This window comes from Pseudophryne corroboree, chromosome 5 (genome assembly GCF_028390025.1).
Source record: "Pseudophryne corroboree isolate aPseCor3 chromosome 5, aPseCor3.hap2, whole genome shotgun sequence".
Classification (NCBI taxonomy): domain Eukaryota; kingdom Metazoa; phylum Chordata; class Amphibia; order Anura; family Myobatrachidae; genus Pseudophryne; species Pseudophryne corroboree.
In genome coordinates this window covers 231596428-231617174 of record NC_086448.1, presented here as the reverse complement: position 1 = coordinate 231617174, position 20747 = coordinate 231596428, and the positions used below count along the sequence as shown (strand labels likewise).

At 49.4% G+C, this 20747-nt stretch overlaps 1 protein-coding gene across 4 annotated transcripts in view; it reads left to right on the top strand.

Annotated features, from left to right (window-relative positions):
* Positions 1 to 20747, top strand: part of DAZL (deleted in azoospermia like) — a 510616-nt gene that overhangs the window by 149813 nt on the left and 340056 nt on the right. For all 4 annotated transcript variants that reach the window (XM_063922172.1, XM_063922170.1, XM_063922169.1 and 1 more), the window contains exon 3: positions 7127 to 7218. In XM_063922172.1, the coding sequence (XP_063778242.1) occupies positions 7127 to 7218 (92 nt within the window). The remainder of the gene's footprint in view (positions 1 to 7126; positions 7219 to 20747) is intronic.

Sequence of the window (20747 nt, the reverse complement as noted above, 5' to 3'; positions counted from 1 at the left end):
TTCTTCGTTCCACCTTAACCAGGAGTTTGTGGTTCTGGCACTTGTTTCTCCTGATCTGTCTCCCAAAGAGCAGTCTTTGGATGTGGTATGGGCTCTCCGTTTCTATGTGAAGAGAACTGCTTCTATTAGGAAATCGGATTCTCTCTTTGTGTTTGGATTTCACAAACGGGGCTGGCCTGCTCACAAGCAAACTTTGGCCAGATGGATTAGAATGGTGATTGCACATGCTTATGTGAGGGCTGGTCTATCAGCTCCTGCTCACATTACGGCCCATTTTACTCGGTCTGTTGGACCTTCTTGGGCGGCCCGCCGTGGTGCGACCTTTGAACAATTGTGCAAGGCGGCTATGTGATCCTCAGTGAACACGTACATAAGGTTCTATGCCTTCGATACTGCCGCTTCCCAGGATGCTTCCTTTGGACGCCGGGTTGTTGTGCCCGCTACAGTGCGTCCCCTCCCATAAGGAACTGCTTTAGGACATCCCCTATGTCTTTCCTTGTGGAGCCCAATGTACCCCGCAGCAGAAAACGAGTTTTATGGTAAGAACTTGCCTTTGTTAAAACTCTTTCTGCGAGGTACACTGGGCTCCACAAGGCGCCCACCCTGACGCACTTAGCTTCTTTGGGTTGGTATGGCATTAGCCGCTGACACTTCTCCTGTCGTGAGAGTGTAGTTTATGTGGCTACTAACCGTTGTCGTCTCTTTTCCTGCTACTGCATTGGGCTGGTTAACTAAAAACTGAGCTCCTGCGCAGGGAGGCGGGGTTATAGAGGAGGCAGCGCTGTGCATTCTGGGAACAGTCAAAGCTTTTGAGCCTGTTAGTGCCTCGGATCAAGATCCTACTCTACACCCCCTATGTCTTTCCTTGTGGAGCCCAGTGTACCTCGCAGAAAGAGTTTTAACAAAGGTAAGTTCTTACCATAAAACTTGTTTTTTCTCTAATTTATAGTCACCACATACCTCTAGAATTCCCTGTTTGTGCTGAAATACACTGCACAGGGGGTTCTTGTCAGGTACTGTGCTGCTGATTTTGTACTGTGTATCCTTGCATTGAGCTTTTGACTGTCAGCTACAAAACGCAATGGTGCTGGGGCTGATCCCACATTGCGTGGTGTTGACGCTGCAAACACATTTGAGGATAACATAGCAGCTGACGGTTCAGGTTCTGGGGGTTCCTTACCCCGCAGTGGGACTGTAGCAACGGTGGTTCAAAATGACCCACCTTGGGCTAACTTCTCCACGCTATTGAATACGCTGGTAACTAGACTAACACCCCTATGGGACCTGTGCCGGTACAACCGCTTATGGTCCCCGCGTTTAACTCCGGTGTGGGCAGATCAACTGTCCATGCAGTTACAGCAATTGAACCAGTCACTGACTACTCAGAAGTCTAACCCTCGCCCGCCTAAGACCAAGGGATCCTCTAAGCGGGCAATTACTTGCTCACAATCCACCAACGTCCCAGACACCGTCTGATGAGGATGGCGTTTATACTGACCCCACAGATTCTGACGTTGCTTCTGATGGGGAAGCTGTTTCGCAGGTGGATGTTCCTGACTTGTTGGAGGCTATCAGGCTCATTCTTCAGGTTGATGATCACCCGGAGCCTGATGCTGCCCCTAAGAAACCGGATAGGTTTAAACGTCAAAGTGGTTAAACAAGTTTTACCCCACTCTGACCATTTAGTCGACATACATCAGGAGTCCTGGGGAAAACCAGGAAAGAAAATTATGCCTCACAAGATGCTGGCTCGCTACCCCCTCGCTGCGGAGCGAAGTAATAATTGGGAAACACCTCCGCCAGTGGATTCGCAGGTTGCGCGGCTGGTGGTATCCTCAGCTCTGCCTGTAACTACCGTCACATCCCTGAGAGAGCCGACGGATAAGCGTGTGGAGGGTTGTTTAAAGGCAATTGACACCTTAAACGGTGCTGCGCATAGGCCCACCATTGCAGCGACATGGGCTGCAGAAGCTGTGGAAGCGTGGGCTCAGGAGCTGCAGGCGGAGTTGCCTTCCAACGCTTCTGATCATGCAAGACCACGCTTGTCATATATTGTCACAGCGTCTCATTACATTAAGGAGGCGGCCTATGATGCCGGTATTTTGGCGGCCAAGGCTTCTACGTCCATTTTGGCTCGCCAGATTCTCTGGTTACGGTCCTAGTCTGTGGACATGGACTCTAAGAAAACCCTGGAGGTACTCCCTTGTAAGGGAGATATTCTTTTAGGAGAAGACCTCAACAAGATAGCGGCTGACTTAGCTTCTGCTAAAACAGCATGTCTGCCTAGTACTGCTCCTTCAGTGCCGAAGGCTAAGAGTACTCCATTTCGCTCCTTTCGTCCTTCAGGGAAAGCAAAAGGTCCGGCGTACCCGAAACAGGTTCGCACTTCCAAACCCAATAAGCCCAAACCCAAACGGGCCTGGGCTGCCCGTCAGCCTGCTTCCAAAACTGACAAGCCTGCCGCATGACGGGGCGGGCCACTCTCTGGGGGATCCCAGGGTGGGGCGCCGACTTCTAGGGTATACCCAGGAATGGTTGAAGACCACTTCTGATGCCTGGGTATGGGAAGTCGTCACTCAAGGTTACGCAGTTTCCTTCAAGTATCGTCCCCCTCATCGATTTTCCCTTTCAGACGTCACTTCGTATCAGGTGAAGGCAAAAACTCTAAATTCGGTGGTACAGTCCCTCCGAGTGGTAGTACAGATGCCTCTGGCTCAGAAAGGGAAGGGGTCCTATTCACCGCTGTTCCTAGTCCCAAAACCGAATATGTCCTCCCGGCCCATTAAGTCCTTGAACAAATTTGTGAGGGTCTCCAAGTTTCGTATGGAAACTTTGCTCTATTGTTCTAGCCTTGAAACCTGGGGATTATAGTCTCCCTTGACATACAGGATGCTTACCTGCATATTCCCATTGCAGTGTTGCATCAGCAGTACCTGATGTTTGCGGTTGGCAACCTCCATTACCAATTTCGGGCGTTACCTTTTGGTTTGACCACGGCTCCGCGAGTCTTCACCAAGGTCATGGTGGTAATGACTGCTGTGCTCCGCCGTCAAGGGGTCAGGATCCTACCGTATCTGGACGACTTGCTGATCCTGGCAAATTCCCCAGAAGTTCTCCGCCGTCATCTGGATCTGACGGTCCAGTTTCTGCAAGCCCACGGCGGGTGGCTCATCAACTGGAGGAAATTGTCCCTGGTCCCTGCCCAGAGCATGGTGCACCTGGGGGCATTGTTGGACAGACACAACCAGTGGTGGTTCTTGTCACAGGAAAAGGTCCTGAACCTTCAGGACAGGATACGATGCTTCCTCTGTCGACCGCGAGTGTCGATGCACCCGGCGATGCAAGTATTAGGCCTCATGGTGTCGGCTTTCGACATGGTGGAGTACGCTCAATTTCATTCCCGCCCTCTGCAGAAGCTGATTCTTGCCAAGTGGGATGACCTGCCACACCGGATCAGGTCTTTCATGATCTCCTTGTCTCCGGAGGTTCGTCTGTCACTGAGCTAGTTGCTACAGGACCAACGATTGAGCAGGGGTCGTCCCTTCTGGATCTCTAACTTGGGTCCTCCTGACAACGGATGCCAGTCTGAGGGGTTGGGGCGCGGTGTTGGAAGCAAAACTCTCTTCAGGGTCAGTGGACCAAGGAGGAGCCTCTTCCTGATAAACATTCTGGAATTGCGGGCGGTGTTTAATGCTCTGAAACTGGCCCAGCATCTGATACAGAACAGGCCTGTTCAAGTACAGTCGGACAACGCCACAACGGTGGCGTACATAAATCATCAAGGTGGCACTCGAAGCTGCATGGCAATGACGGAAGTGTCAATGATTCTTCAATGGGTGGAACGCCATCTGCCAGCTATATCGGCAGTGTTCATTCCGGGGGTACTCAACTGGGAAGGGGACTTCCTCAGTCATCAGGACGTACACGCCAGAGAGTGGAGCCTTCATCCAGAAGTAGTTTACCTCCTAGTAGACAAGTGGGGCCTACCAGACGTAGACCTGATGGCGTCTCGACACAATTGCAAGGTTCCGGTCTTCGGAGCAAGGACAAGGGATCCTCAAGCGGCGTTAGTGGACGCACGGGCAATTCCGTGGAACTTTTGGCTACCGTACGTGTTCCCTCTGGTGTCACTCCTGCCTAGGGTAATAAGAAAGTTCAAGCAAGAAGGAGGAATCCTACTTGTGATCGCTCCAGCGTGGCCCAGACGGCATTGGTTCTCAGACCTATAGGGTCTCTCGTTGGAGCGTCCTCTTCTGCTTCCGCAATGCCCAGACCTCCTCGTTCAGGGCCCTTGTGTATACCAGGATTTGGCCCGGCTGGTTTTGACTGCGTGGCTCTTGAAGCTTCAGTTCTGAGGGCCAAAGGATTTTCTGAGGCGATCATTCAAACTATGTTGAAGGTCCGTAAGCCGGCTTCTGCTCGGATTTATCATAGGGTCTGGAATTCTTACTTTGCTTGGTGCGTATCTAACAATCATGACGTTTACAAGTTTAGTACAGCCAAACTTTTGCCTTTCCTGCAACAGGGCCTGGACTTAGGCCTTCGTCTGGCCTCCCTCAGAGTTCATATTTCTGCCTTGTCGATATAGTTTCAGAAAAAAATTGCGAGACTCCCTGATGTTCATACATTCCCTCAGGGTATTTTACGGAGTCAACCTCCCTATGTCCGACCTGTGGTTCTGGAGGTCTTGGAAGAGTCTCCGTTTGAACCTCTTGAATCTGTGGACCTTAAGTGGCTTACTCTTAAGGTCTTGTTTCTGCTGGCTATTGCCCCAGCTAGACTGGTTTCAGACTTGAGTGCCTTATCCTGTCGATCACCCTTTTTGATTTTTCACCGTGACCGGGTGGTTCTTAGGATGCGCCCTGGTTATCTACCTAAGGCCTAAGGTGCTGTCGTCTTTCCACCTTAACCAAGAGATTGTGGTTCCAGCCTTTATCTCTCCTGAATTGTCCTCCAAAGAGCAGTCTTTGGATGTGGGACGGGCTCTCTGTATCTATGTGAAGAGGACAGCCTCCGTTCTGAAGTCTGAATCTGTGTACTTTTTGGTTTTCACAAACATGACTGGCCTGCGAATAAGCAGACCCTAGCCAGATGGATTAGAATGGTGATTACTCAAGCTTAGTCACAGGCTGGTCTTCCAGCTCCTGCTACCATCAAAGCCCATTCTACTTGGTCTGTTTGACCTTCTTGGCAGGCACGCCGTGGTGCGACCCTTTAACAATTGTGCAAGGCGACAACGTGGTCCTCAGTGAACACGTTCATCATGTTCTTCGCCTTCGATACTTCCACCTCCCAGGATGCTTCCTTTGGACGCCGGGTTCTTGTGTCCGCTACAGTGCGTCCCGTCCCATGAGGAACTGCTTTAGGACATCCCTGATGTTGTTCCCTGTGGAACCCCAGTGTACCCCGCTGCAGAAAAGGAAATTTATGGTAAGAACTTACCTTTGTTAAATCTCTCTGCGAGGTACACTGGGTTTCACAGGGCGCCCACCCTGACGCACTTAGCTTCTTTGGGTTTGTATGGCACTAGCCGCTGGTACCTTCTCCTGTCGTGAGAATGTAGTTGTATGTGGCTACTAACTGTTGTCGTCTTTTACCTGCTACTGCATTGGACTGGTTAACAAAACTGAGCTCTAGTGCCTGGAGGCGGGTATATAGAGGAGGTGGCGCTAAGCATCCATGGAACAGTCGAAGCTTTTAGCCTGTTGGTGCCTCGGATCAAGATCCTACTCTACACCCTGATCTTATTCCCTGTGGAACCCTGTGTGCCGCGCAGAAAGAATTAACAAAGGTTAAGTACTTACCATAAATGTCATTATGTCCCAGTATCCACTAGAATGTTGTAGAAAATAGGAATTTAATACCTACCGGTAATTCCTTTACTCATAGTCCGTAGTGGATACTGGGCGCCATCCTGTTTTTTGTTTTACTGCTTACCTGGTTGTAAGTGTTGTTGGATGTGTTTGCTGTTGCTTCCCTGTTCCATGTTTGGTTAGCGTTGCTATCCTTCTATTGTTGCCGTTGCTTTCCTTTGTTCTGGTTAGCTGTATCTTATTGTTGTGTTGGTTTGTTACCTCGCCGCTTTGTGTTATATCCTTTTCTCAATGTCTGTCCGTCTCCTTGGGCACCATTTCCTAGACTTGAGTCTGCTAGTAGGGGCATAGAGGGGTGGAGTCACCACACACTATTGATTTCTTAAAGTGCCAGGCTCCAGTGGACCTGATCTATACCCATGGCATACCCTCCAACATTTTACACAGAAAAATCGGTACAAATCCGAAAAAGGGGCGTGGCCGCGGGTAAAGGGGGCGTGGCCACGCCCCTTTTCCTATACTTTCAATGGAAGTATGGAGAGCCAAAAATCGGTACAGACCATGAAAAAAAGGTACTGTACCTATTAAAAAGGTACAGTTGGAGGGTATGCCATGGTAACATTAAATTCCCAGTATCCACTACGGACAATGAGAAAAGGAATTGCTGGTAGGTATTAAATTTCTATTTTCTGTTTTAGACTGTTCCCTGCGCTCCACAATCTGATATTAGTGATTATTTTATATGGACCCTGTATTTTGACAAACTATGTGTGAAAAATGTTAACCTATAACTGGTGGCATGATGGTTAGCACTGCTGCCTCAGAGCGCTTGTACAATGGGTTTAATTCCTTTGTAGTTTGTATGTTCTGTCTGATTTTTTTTTTTCTTCTGTGTATTCTGGTTTCCTCCCATAGCCAACTATCGTACTGCTAGGTTATTTGGTTATTGACTGTAGGGAACTTTGGATTGGGCACTTCAGTCGAGAAGATTGATTCATTGTAATGAATCAAAGGTTAATTATTCTTTGTACAGTGCTCCATAATATGGAGGTGCCACATAACTTTACAATGATATAAAATAATGCAATAAGTCTGATTGCTATAAGTGTCAATCTGAATTTCATACACTTGTTAACCTACCTGTATGTTTTTGGGCTGCAGGAAGAAACTAAAGCACCCAAAGAAAATCCATGCACGTAGAAAGAGGACAGTCAGATTAAAGCCATGGCCTCAGCGCTACAAGGCAGAAATGCGAACCACTGACATTCATTTTTGTCCCCCAATGTATTCCTTTTTTTCTATTTTTTTTTCAGATGGATGAAATTGAAATAAAAGAATTTTTTTCTAAATTTGGAGCTGTGAAAGAGGTGAAAATAATAACTGACCGCACTGGAATTTCTAAGGGGTAAGCTTACTCTGCAACCTGTACCGATAACCAGGGTTTTATCATTGAAATCCACAATTGGCAACGAATTGCTCTTCAGTAATGGTGGAACAAGTCCTAGAGCCTGCTGGGGTTTGTAGTTCGTAACAGCTGGTGTGTTATAAGTTGCCTATTGCTGATTTACAGCTTTAAATACTGTATGTAGCCTAAAATGACATTTAAATACTTGGTAACAATGAACTAGGTAAATCTTTTCATGAAGCTCCGTATTAATATAAGCAGCGCTAGTGAGAAATGGAGAGAAAAGATGATTTCCAGACTACGTACAATTTCCCTAGAAAGTAGACAATTAATGTTTTAGTACTGTTTTGCACTGCTGGCACTCTTTAAGAGTTTAATAGTGTGGGCTGGGTCCTCCCTCTATGCCCCTCCTTCTAGACTCAATTTAGAAAATGTGTCCGGAGGAACCGGTCACAGCTAGGGGAGCTCCTAGGAGTTTTTCTAGTTTTTATTGTTTTTTTTTTTTTAAGAGTTTAGGTACAGGAAGGCTGCTGGCAACAGCCTTCCTGCTTCGTGGGACTTAGGCGTAGGGGTGGGAGCGAAGCTCTGTCAGGCTGCGCTCCATGAAGGCTCAGTAACATATCTATGTAGACGCGGCTGAGGGGCGTCCTGGGCCAGCGCGATTACCCCAACACTGGTAATGCTGCTAACGGGCTAATCCCGCTGTTAGTACTGAAGACCTCAGACCAGTATAATCATAGTGTGCGGGAAGGCACGTGCAGTTACAGGGGGCGGGGCTTCTCAGAGCGGATCCAGCACTCACCAGCACCATTTTCTCTAACGTCCTAGTGGATGCTGGGGACTCCGTAAGGACCATGGGTAATAGACTGGCTCCGCAGGAGACATGGGCACTTTAAGAAAGAATTTAGATTCTGGTGTGCTCTGGCTCCTCCCTCTATGTCCCTCCTCCAGACCTCAGTTTGATACTGTGCCCAGGCGAGCTGGGTGCTGTTCAGTGAGCTCTCCTGAGCTTGCTGTGAGAAAGTATTTTGTTAGGTTTTTTTGTTTTCAGGGAGCTCTGCTGGCAACAGACTCCCTGCATCGTGGGACAGAGGGGAGAGAAGCAGCCCTACTCTCTGAAGCTAGGTCCTGCTTCTTAGGCTACTTGACACCATTAGCTCCAGAGGGATCGTACACAGGATCTCACCCTCGTCGTCCGATCCCAGAGCCGCGCCGCCATCCCCTTCGCAGAGCCGGAAGCCGGGTGAGTATGAGAAGCAAGAAGACTTCGAAATCGGTGGCAGAAGACTCCGTTCTTCACTGAGGTAACGCACAGCAGTGCAGCTGTGCGCCATTGCTCCCACACACCTCACATACTCCGGTCACTGTAAGGGTGCAGGGCGCAGGGGGGGGGGCGCCCTGGGCAGCATATGGACCTCTTTTGGCAAAAGTACACATATATACAGTTGGGCACTGTATATATGTATGAGCCCCCGCCAAGAAAATGTATATTTCTCTAACGTCCTAAGTGGATGCTGGGGACTCCGTAAGGACCATGGGGCTTAGCGGCTCCGCAGGAGACTGGGCACAACTAAAGAAAGCTTTAGGACTACCTGGTGTGCACTGGCTCCTCCCACTAAGACCCTCCTCCAGACCTCAGTTAGATTCTTGTGCCCGGCTGAGCTGGATGCACACTAGGGGCTCTCCTGAGCTCCTAAAAAGAAAGTATATTTAGGTTTTTTATTTTACAGTGAGATCTGCTGGCAACAGACTCACTGCAGCGAGGGACTAAGGGGAGAAGAAGCGAACCTACCTAACAGGTGGTAGTTTGGGCTTCTTAGGCTACTGGACACCGTTAGCTCCAGAGGGATCGACCGCAGGACCCGACCTTGGTGTTCGTTCCAGGAGCCGCGCCGCCGTCCCCCTTACAGAGCCAGAAGCATGAAGAGTCCGGAAAATCGGCGGCAGAAGACTTCGGTCTTCACCAAGGTAGCGCACAGCACTGCAGCTGTGCGCCATTGCTCCTTATGTACACCTCACACTCCGGTCACTGATGGGTGCAGGGCGCTGGGGGGGGGCGCCCTGAGGGCAATATATGACACCTTGGCTGGCAAATCTACATCATATATAGTACTAGAGGCTATATAGATGTAAAATTACCCTTGCCAGTATTCCAGAAAAAGCGGGAGAAAGTCAGCCGAAAAAGGGGCGGGGCTTCTCCCTCAGCACACTGGCGCCATTTTCTCTTCACAGTGCAGCTGGAAGACAGCTCCCCAGGCAGTTTTCAGGCTCAAAGGGTTAAAAAGAGAGGGGGGGCACTAAATTTAGGCGCAATATATGTATACAAGCAGCTATTGGGGGGAAAATCACTCAAAGTGTTAATCCCTGCATTATATAGCGCTCTGGTGTGTGCTGGCATACTCTCTCTCGGTCTCCCCAAAGGACTTTGTGGGGTCCTGTCCTCAGTCAGAGCATTCCCTGTGTGTGTGCGGTGTGTCGGTACGGCTGTGTCGACATGTTTGATGAGGAAGGTTACGTGGAGGCGGAGCAGAGGCCGATAAATGGGATGTCGCCCCCTGTGGGGCCGACACCAGAGTGGATGGATAGGTGGAAGGTATTAACCGACAGTGTCAACTCCTTACATAAAAGGCTGGATGACGTAACAGCTGTGGGACAGCCGGCTTCTCAGCCCGCGCCTGTCCAGGCGTCTCAAAGGCCATCAGGGCTCAAAAAACGCCCGTTACCTCAGATGGCAGACACAGATGTCGACACGGAGTCTGACTCCAGTGTCGACGAGGTTGAGACATATACACAATCCACTAGGAACATCCGTTACATGATCTCGGCAATGAAAAATGTGTTACGCATTTTCTGACATGAACCCAAGTACTACATAAAAGGGGTTTTATTTTTGGGGAGAAAAAGCAGCCAGTGTTTTGTTCCCCCATCAGATGAATGAATGAAGTGTGTAAAGAAGCGTGGTTTCCCCCGATAAGAAACTGGTAATTTCTAAAAAGTTACTGATGGCGTACCCTTTCCCGCCAGAGGATAGGTCACGTTGGGAGATATCCCTTAGGGTGGATAAGGCGCTCACACGTTTGTCAAAAGGTGGCACTGCCGTCTTAGGATACGGCCACCTTGAAGGAACCTGCTGATAAAAAGCAGGAGGCGATCCTGAAGTCTGTATTTACACACTCAGGTTATATACTGAAACCTGCAATTGCCTCAGCATAAATAGTGCTGCTGCAGCGTGGTCTGATACCCTGTCAGATAATATTAATACGCTAAGACAGGGATAATATTTTGCTAACATTGAGCATATTTAAGACGTCTTATATATAAAGGATGCACAGAGGGATATTTGCCGGCTGGCATCCAGAATTAATGCAATGTCCATTCTGCCAGGAGGGTATTAGAAACCCGGCAGTGGACAGGTGATGCTGCCTTTAAAAGGCACATGGAGATTCTGCCTTATAAAGGTGAGGAATTGTTTGGGGATGGTCTCTGGGACCTCGTATCCACAGCAACAGCTGGGAAGAAAACAATTTTACCTCAGGTTTCCTCACAAAAGCCTAAGAAAGCACCGTATTTTCAGGTACAGTCCTTTCGGCTTCAGAAAAGCAAGCGGGTCAAAGGCGCTTCCTTTCTGCACAGAGACAAGGGAAGAAGGAAAAAGCTGCACCAGTCAGCCAGTTCCCAGGATCAAATATCTTCCCTCGCTTCCTCGGAGTCCACCGCATGACGCTGGGGCTCCACAGGTGGAGACAGGTGCGGTGGGGGCGCGTCTCGGGAACTGCAGGGACCAGTAGGCTTGCCCACAGGTGGATCCTAGGTTCTGCAAGTAGTAGTTCGAGGCGACTCCCCCTCGCCGTTGCCTCACATCAGCCTTGCCTGCTGCACTCAGAGAAAGGTAGTACTGGCGGCAATTCACAAGCTGTACTTCCAGCAGGTGAAATCAAGGTACCCCTCCTTCAACAAGGCCGGGGTTACTATTCCAAATTGTTGTGGTACCGAAACCAGACGGTTCGGTGAGACCCATTCTAAAATTGAAATCCTTGAACACTTGTATACGAAGGTTCAAGTTCAAAATGGAATCGCTCAGGGCGATTATTGCAAGCCTGGAAAATTTCAGGGTATCACTGGACATCAAGGATGCTTACCTGCATGTCCCTATTTACCCTCTTCACCAGGTGTACCTCAAAATTGTGGTACAGGATTGTCATTACCAATTCCAGACGTTGCCGTTGGTCTGTCCCCGGCACCGAGGGTATTTACAAAGGTAATGGCCGAAGTACTTATCCCGTACTTGGACGATCTCCTTATAAAGGCGAGGGCCAGGGAGCAGTTGTTCGTCGGAGTAGCACTATCTCGGGAAGTGCTACAACAGCACGGCTGGATTCTGAATATTCCAAAGTCGCAGCTGGTTCCTATGACGCGTCTACTGTTCCTGGGTATGGTTCTGGACATAGAACAGGATAAAAAGGGTTTCTCCCGGAGGAGAAGTCCAAGGAGTTGGCGTCTCTAGGCGGAGACCTCCTAATACAAATACAGGTGTCGGTGCATCAATGCACGCGAGCCTTGGGAAAGATGGTAGCTTCTTACGAAGAATTTCCATTCGCCAGGTCCCATGCAAGGATCTTCCAGTGGGATCTGTTGGACAAGTGGTCCGGGTCGCATCCTTAGATGCATCGGCGGATAACCCTGTCTCCAAGGGCCAGGGTGTCGCTGTGGTGGTGACTGCAGAGTGCTCATCTTCTAGGGGGCCGCAGATTCGGCATACAGGACTGGGTCCTGGTGACCACTGATGCCAGCCTTCAAGGCTGGGGGGCAGTCACACAGGGAAGAAACTTCCAAGGCCTATGGAAAAGTCAGGAGACTTCCCTACACATAAATGTTCTGGAACTATGGGCCATTTACAATGCCCTAAGTCAGGCTAGATCCCTGCTTCAACACCGGCCGGTGCTGATCCAGTCAGACAACATCACGGCGGTCGCTCATGTAAACCGACAGGGCGGCACAAGAAGCAGGATGGCGATGGCAGAAGCCACAAGGATTCTCCGATGGGCGGAAAATCATGTGTTAGCACTGTCAGCAGTATTCATTCCCGGAGTGGACAACTGAGAAGCAGACTTTCTCAGCAGACACGACCTCCACCCGGGAGAGTGGGGACTTCATCCAGAAGTCTTCCAAAGGATTGTACACCGTTGGGAAAGGCCACGGGTGGACAGGATGGCGTTCCGCCTCAACAAAAAGCTACAAAGATATTGCGCCAGGTCAAGGGACCCTCAGGCGATAGCTGTGGACGCTCTGGTAACACCGTGGGTGTACCAGTCGGTGTATGTGTTCCCTTCTCTGCCTCTCATACCCAGGGTAATGAGAATAATGAGAGGAGTAAGAACTATACTCATTGTTCCGGGTGGCCAAGAAGAGCTTGGTACCCAGAACTCCAAGAAATGATCTCAGAGGACCCATGGCCTCTGCCGCTCAGACAGGACCTGCTGCAGCAGGGGGCCTGTCTGTTCCAAGACGTACCGCGGCTGCATTTGACGGCATGGCGGTTTAACGCCGGATCCTGAAGGAAAAGGGCATTCCGGAGGAAGTTATCCCTACGCTATTTAAAGCTAGGAAAGAAGTGAACGCAAACCATTGTCACCGCATATGGCGGAAATATGTTGCGTGCTGTGAGGCCAGTAAGGCCCCAAAGGAGGAATTTCAGCTAGGTCGATTTCTGCACTTCCTACAAGTCAGAGGTGACTATGGGCCTAAAATTGGGTTCCATTAAGGTCCAGATTTCAGCTCTATCGATTTTCTTCCAAAATAGAACTGGCTTCACTGCCTGAAGTTCAGACTTTTGTTAAGGGAGTGCTGCATAGTCAGCCCCCGTTTGTGCCTCCAGTGGCACCGTGGGATCTCAACGTAGTGTTGGATTTCCTGAAGTCGCATTGAGTTGAGCCACTTACATCCGTGGAGCTACAATACCTCACGTGGAAAGTGGTCATGTTGTGGACCTTGGCGTCGGCCAGGCGTGTATCAGAATTGGCGGCTTTGTCATGCAAAAGCCCTTATCTGTATTTTATATGGATAAGGTGGAATTGAGGACTCGTTCCCAATTCCTTCCTAAGGTGGTATCAGTTTTTCATGTGAACCAACCTATTGTGGTGCCTGCGGCTACTTGGGACTTGGAGGAGTCCAAGTTTCTGGACGTAGTCAGGGCCCTGAAAAATATGTTTCCAGGACGGCTGGAGTCGGGAAAACTGACTTGCTATTTATCCTGTATGCACCCAACAAGCTGGGTGCTCCTGCTTCTAAGCAGATTATTGCTCGCTGGATCTGTAGCACGATTCAACTTGCACATTCTGCGGCTGGACTGCCGCACCCTAAATCTGTGAAAGCCCATTCCACGAGGAAAGTGGGCTCTTCTTGGGCGTCTGCCCGAGGGGTCTCGGCTTTACAAATTTCCCGAGCTGTTACTTGGTCGGGTTCAAACACTCTTGCAAGAGTCTACAAGTTTGATACCCTGGCTGAGAAGGACCTAGAGTTTGCTCATTCGGTGCTGCAGAGTCATCCGCACTCTCCCGCCCGTTTGGGAGCTTTGGTATAATCCCCATGGTCCTTACGGAGTCCACAGCATCCACTTAAGACGTTAGAGAAAATAAGATTTTACTCACCGGTAAATCTATTTCTCGTAGTCCGTAGTGGATGCTGGGCGCCCATCCCAAGTGCGGTTTGTCTGCAATACTTGTATATAGTTATTGCCTAACTAAAGGGTTATTGTTGAGCCATCTGTTGAGAGGCTCAGTTGTTATCATACTGTTAACTGGGTAGAGTATCACGAGTTATACGGTGTGATTGGTGTGGCTGGTATGAGTCTTACCCGGGATTCAAAATCCTTCCTTATTGTGTCAGCTCTTCCGGGCACAGTATCCTAACTGAGGTCTGGAGGAGGGTCTTAGTGGGAGGAGCCAGTGCACACCAGGTAGTCCTAAAGCTTTCTTTTGTTGTGCCCAGTCTCCTGCGGAGCCGCTAATCCCCATGGTCCTTACGGAGTCCCCAGCATCCACTACGGACTACGAGAAATAGATTTACCGGTGAGTAAAATCTTATTTTAAGCGGGACAGAAGCCCGCCGTCAAGAGGGCGGGGCTTCTTCCTCAGCACTCACCTGCGCCATTTTTTCTCCACAGCTCCGCTGGGAGGAAGCTCCCCAGGCTCTCCCCTGAAGATACACGGTAGAAAAGGGTAAAAAGAGAGGGGGGGCACATAATTAGGCGCAAAAATCAATATAAACAGCAGCTACTGGGTTAACATTAAGTTACTGTGTCATTCCTGGGTTTATAGCGCTGGGGTGTGTGCTGGCATTCTCTCTCTCTCTCTCTCTCTCTCTCTCTCTCTCTCCAAAGGGAATTGTCTTCAGATGAGCATTCCCTGAGTGTGTGGTGTCGGTACGTGTGCGTCGACATGTCTGAGGTAAAAGGCTCCCCTAAGGAGGTGATGGAGCAAATGTGTGTGTGTGGTGTCTCCGTCGACAACGCCGACATCCGTTTGGATATGTGAAATTAAGTGCTAAGGAAAATTTATTGCACAAAAGATTAGAGAACAGACAGGGAATCTACCCATGTCTGTCCCTATGTCGCAGAGACCTTCAGAGTCTCTCAATGCTCACTATCCAAAATAATAGACACTGATATCGACACGGAGTCTGACTCCAGTGTCGACTACGATAATGCAAAGTTACAGCCAAAATGGCATGAAAGTATTCAATATATGATTATTGTAATAAAAAAATGTTTTGCATATCACTGATGACTCATCTGTCCCTGACACAAGGGTACACATGTTTAAGGGGAAGAAAGCTGAGGTAAATTTCCCTCCTCATGAAGAAAAAGAGCGGGAATCTCCAGACAAGAGACTGCAGTTTCCCACAAAGAATTCTCAGGGAGTATCCTTTCCCTATTAGGGCCAGGATACGATTGGAATCTTCCCCTAGGGTGTCACGTTTGCCCAAAACGTAGCGCTGACTTAACAGCTATCCTCAGGGATCCTGCAGATAGCATGCAGTAAAAGTACTTTGAAGTCCATTTACACACTTTCTGGTACACTACTCAGACCGGCGATTGTGTCGGCATGGGTTTATAGCGCTGTAGCAGCATGGACAGATACCTTATCAGCAGAGATTGAGTCCCTAGAATGTGTGTATGTATGTGTGTATATATGTATATATATATTCTGACGTCCTAGTGGATGCTGGGAACTCCGTAAGGACCATGGGGAATAGACGGGCTCCGCAGGAGACTGGGCACTCTAAGAAAGAATTAGGACTACTGGTGTGCACTGGCTCCTCCCTCTATGCCCCACCTCCAGACCTCAGTTAGAATCTGTGCCCGGCTCGAGCTGGTTGCACACTAGGGGCTCTCCTGAGCTTCTAGTAAAAAAAAAAGTATTTATTAGGTTTTTCTCTAACGCCTTAAGTGGATGCTGGGACTCCGTAAGGATCATGGGGAATAGCGGCTCCGCAGGAGACTGGGCACAACTAAAGAAAGCTTTAGGACTACCTGGTGTGCACTGGCTCCTCCCACTATGACCCTCCTCCAGACCTCAGTTAGATTCTTGTGCCCGGCTGAGCTGGATGCACACTAGGGGCTCTCCTGAGCTCCTAGAAAGAAAGTATATTTTAGGTTTTTTATTTCTCTAACGTCCTAGTGGATGCTGGGGACTCCGAAAGGACCATGGGGAATAGCGGCTCCGCAGAAGACTGGGCACAAAAGTAAAAAGCTTTAGGACTACCTGGTGTGCACTGGCTCCTCCCCCTATGACCCTCCTCCAAGCCTCAGTTAGATTTTTGTGCCCGAACGAGACGGGTGCAGGCTAAGGGGCTCTCCTGAGCTGCTTAGTGTAAAAGTTTAAAGTAGGTTTTTTATTTTCAGTGAGACCTGCTGGCAACAGGCTCACTGCACCGAGGGACTAAGGGGAGAAGAAGCGAACTCACCTGCGTGCAGAGTGGATTGGGCTTCTTAGGCTACTGGACATCAGCTCCAGAGGGACGATCACAGGCCCAGCCATGGATGGGTCCCAGAGCCGCGCCGCCGTCCCCCTTACAGAGCCAGAAGACGGAAGAGGTCCGGAAAATCGGTTGCAGAAGACGTCCTGTCTTCAATAAGGTAGCGCACAGCACCGCAGCTGTGCGCCATTGCTCTCAGCACACTTCACACTCCGGTCACTGAGGGTGCAGGGCGCTGGGGGGGGGGGCGCCCTGAGACGCAATAAAAACACCTTTTTTGGCAAAAAATACATCACATATAGCTCCTGGGCTATATGGATGCATTTAACCCCTGCCAATTTTTCCATAAAAAAGCGGGAGAAAGGCCGCCGAAAAGGGGGCGGAGCCTATCTCCTCCGCACACTGGCGCCATTTTTTCCTCACAGCTCCGTTGGAGGAAGGCTCCCTGACTCTCCCCTGCAGTCCTGCTACAGAAACAGGGTAAAACAAGAGAGGGGGGGCACTAAATTGGCATATAAATATATACAGCAGCTATATTAGGGAAAAACACTTATATAAGGTTATCCCTATATATATATATATCTATATATATATATATCTATATATATATATATATATATATATATATATATATATATAGCGCTCTGGTGTGTGCTGGCAAACTCTCCCTCTGTCTCCCCAAAGGCTAGTGGGGTCCTGTCCTCTATCAGAGCATTCCCTGTGTGTGTGCGCTGTGTGTCGGTACGTTGTGACGACATGTATGAGGAGGAAAATGGTGTGGAGGCGGAGCAATTGCCTGTGTTAGTGATGTCACCCCCTAGGGAGTCGACACCTGACTGGATGGTCTTATGGAAAGAATTACGTGATAGTGTCAGCACTTTACAAAAGACTGTTGACGACATGAGACAGCCGGCAAATCAGTTAATACCTGTACAGGCGTCTCAAACACCGTCAGGGGCTCTAAAGCGCTCGTTACCTCAGGTCGACACAGACACGGACACTGACTCCAGTGTCGACGGTGAGGAAACAAACGTATTTTCCAGTAGGGCCACACGTTACATGATCACGGCAATGAAGGAGGTTTTGAACATTTCTGATACTACAAGTACCACAAAAAAGGGTATTATGTGGGGTGTGAAAAAACTACCCGTAGTTTTTCCTGAATCAGATGAATTAAATGAGGTGTGTGATGAAGCGTGGGTTTCCCCCGATAAACTGCTAATTTCTAAAAAATTATTGGCATTATACCCTTTCCCGCCAGAGGTTAGGGCACGTTGGGAAACACCCCCTAGGGTAGATAAGGCGCTCACACGCTTATCAAAATAAGTGGCGTTACCGTCTCCCGATACGGCCGCCCTTAAGGAACCAGCTGATAGAAGGCTGGAAAATATCCTAAAAGGTATATACACACATACTGGTGTTATACTGCGACCAGCAATCGCCTCAGCCTGGATGTGCAGTGCTGGAGTGGCTTGGTCGGATTCCCTGACTGAAAATATTGATACCCTGGATAGGGACAGTATATTATTAACTATAGAGCATTTAAAGGATGCATTACTATATATGCGAGATGCACAGAGGGATATTTGCACCCTGGCATCTAGAGTGAGTGCGATGTCCATTTCTGCCAGAAGAGCGTTATGGACGCGACAGTGGTCAGGTGATGCGGATTCCAAACGACATATGGAAGTATTGCCGTATAAAGGGGAGGAGTTATTTGGGGTCGGTCTATCGGACCTGGTGGCCACAGCAACGGCTGGAAAATCCACCTTTTTACCCCAGGTCACCTCTCAGCAGAAAAAGACGCCGTCTTTTCAAACTCAGTCCTTTCGCTCCCATAAGGGCAAGCGGGCAAAAGGCCACTCATTTCTGCCCCGGGGCAGAGGAAGGGGAAAAAGACTGCACCAGGCAGCCTCTTCCCAGGAGCAGAAGCCCTCCTCCGCTTCTGCCAAGTCTTCAGCATGACGCTGGGGCCTTACAAGCGGACTCAGGCACGGTGGGGGGCCGTCTCAAGAATTTCAGCGCGCAGTGGGCTCACTCGCAAGTGGACCCCTGGATCCTGCAGGTAGTATCACAGGGGTACAAATTGGAATTTGAGACGTCTCCCCCTCGCCGGTTCCTGAAGTCTGCTCTACCAATGTCTCCCTCCGACAGGGAGGCGGTAGTGGAAGCTATTCACAAGCTGTATTCCCAGCAGGTGATAATCAAGGTACCCCTCCTACAACAGGGAAAGGGGTATTATTCCACGCTGTTTGTGGTACCGAAGCCGGACGGCTCGGTGAGACCAATTTTAAATCTAAAATCCTTGAACACTTACATAAAAAGGTTCAAATTCAAGATGGAGTCACTCAGAGCAGTGATAGCGAACCTGGAAGAAGGGGACTATATGGTGTCTCTGGACATCAAAGATGCTTATCTCCATGTCCCAATCTACCCTTCTCACCAAGGGTACCTCAGGTTTGTGGTACAAAACTGTCATTATCAGTTTCAGACGCTGCCGTTTGGATTGTCCACGGCACCACGGGTCTTTACCAAGGTAATGGCCGAAATGATGATTCTTCGAAGAAAAGGCGTCTTAATTATCCCTTACTTGGACGATCTCCTGATAAGGGCAAGGTCCAGGGAACAGTTAGAGGTCGGAGTAGCACTATCTCAGGTAGTGCTACGTCAGCACGGGTGGATCCTAAATATCCCAAAATCACAGCTGATTCCAACAACACGTCTACTGTTCCTGGGGATGATTCTGGACACAGTCCAGAAAAAGGTGTTTCTCCCGGAGGAGAAGGCCAGGGAGTTATCCGAGCTAGTCAGGAAACTCCTAAAACCAGGCCAAGTGTCAGTGCATCAATGCACGAGAGTCCTGGGAAAAATGGTGGCTTCTTACGAAGCGATTCCATTCGGAAGATTCCATGCAAGAACTTTTCAGTGGGATCTGCTGGACAAATGGTCCGGATCGCATCTTCAGATGCATCAGCGGATAACCCTATCTCCACGGACAAGGGTGTCTCTCCTGTGGTGGTTACAGAGTGCTCATCTTCTAGAGGGCCGCAGATTCGGCATTCAGGATTGGATGCTGGTGACCACCGATGCCAGCCTGAGAGGCTGGGGAGCAGTCACACAGGGAAGAAATTTCCAATGCTTGTGGTCAAGCATGGAAACGTCTCTTCACATAAATATCCTGGAACTAAGGGCCATTTACAATGCCCTAAGTCAAGCAAGGCCTCTGCTTCAGGGTCAGTCGGTATTGATCCAATCGGACAACATCACGGCAGTCGCCCACGTCAACAGACAGGGCGGCACAAGAAGCAGGAGGGCAATGGCAGAAGCTGCAAGGATTCTTCGCTGGGCGGAAAATCATGTGGTGGCACTGTCAGCAGTGTTCATTCCGGGAGTGGACAACTGGGAAGCAGACTTCCTCAGCAGACACGACCTCCACCCGGGGGAGTGGGGACTTCACCCAGAAGTCTTTCAAGTGATTGTAAACCGTTGGGAAAAACCAAAGGTGGACATGATGGCGTCCCGTCTCAACAAAAAACTGGACAGATATTGCGCCAGGTCAAGGGACCCTCAGGCAATAGCGGTGGACGCTCTGGTAACACCGTGGGTGTACCAGTCGGTGTATGTGTTCCCTCCTCTGCCTCTCATTCCAAAAGTACTGAGAATCATAAGAAGGAGAGGAGTGAAGACTATACTCGTGGCTCCGGATTGGCCAAGAAGAACTTGGTACCCGGAACTGCAAGAGATGCTCACGGAGGACCCGTGGCCTCTACCTCTAAGAAAGGACCTGCTCCAGCAGGGTCCTTGTCTGTTCCAAGACTTACCGCAGCTGCGTTTGACGGCATGGCGGTTGAACGCCGGATCCTGATGGAAAAAGGCATTCCAGATGAAGTCATCCCTACCCTGATCAAAGCCAGGAAGGATGTAACTGCGAAACATTATCACCGCATTTGGCGAAAATATGTTTCCTGGTGTGAGGCTAAGAAGGCCCCCACAGAGGAATTTCAACTGGGTCGTTTCCTGCATTTCCTGCAAACAGGACTGTCTATGGGCCTAAAATTAGGATCCATTAAGGTTCAAATTTCGGCCCTGTCGATCTTCTTCCAGAAAGAACTGGCTTCATTGCCTGAAGTTCAGACGTTTGTCAAGGGGGTACTGCATATACAACCTCCTTTTGTGCCACCAGTGGCACCTTGGGATCTCAATGTAGTTTTAGGGTTCCTAAAATCACATTGGTTTGAACCACTCACCACTGTGGAATTAAAATATCTCACATGGAAGGTGGTCATGCTGTTAGCTCTGGCGTCAGCCAGGCGTGTCTCAGCAATGGCGGCTTTGTCATATAAAAGCCCTTACCTAATTTTTCATTCAGACAGGGCAGAATTGATGACTCGTCCTCAATTTCTCCCTAAGGTGGTTTCAGCTTTTCACATAAACCAACCTATTGTGGTGCCTGTGGCTACTAGGGACTTGGAGGACTCCAAGTTGTTGGACGTAGTCAGGGCCCTGAAAATATATGTTTCCAGGACGGCTGGAGTCAGAAAATCTGACTCGCT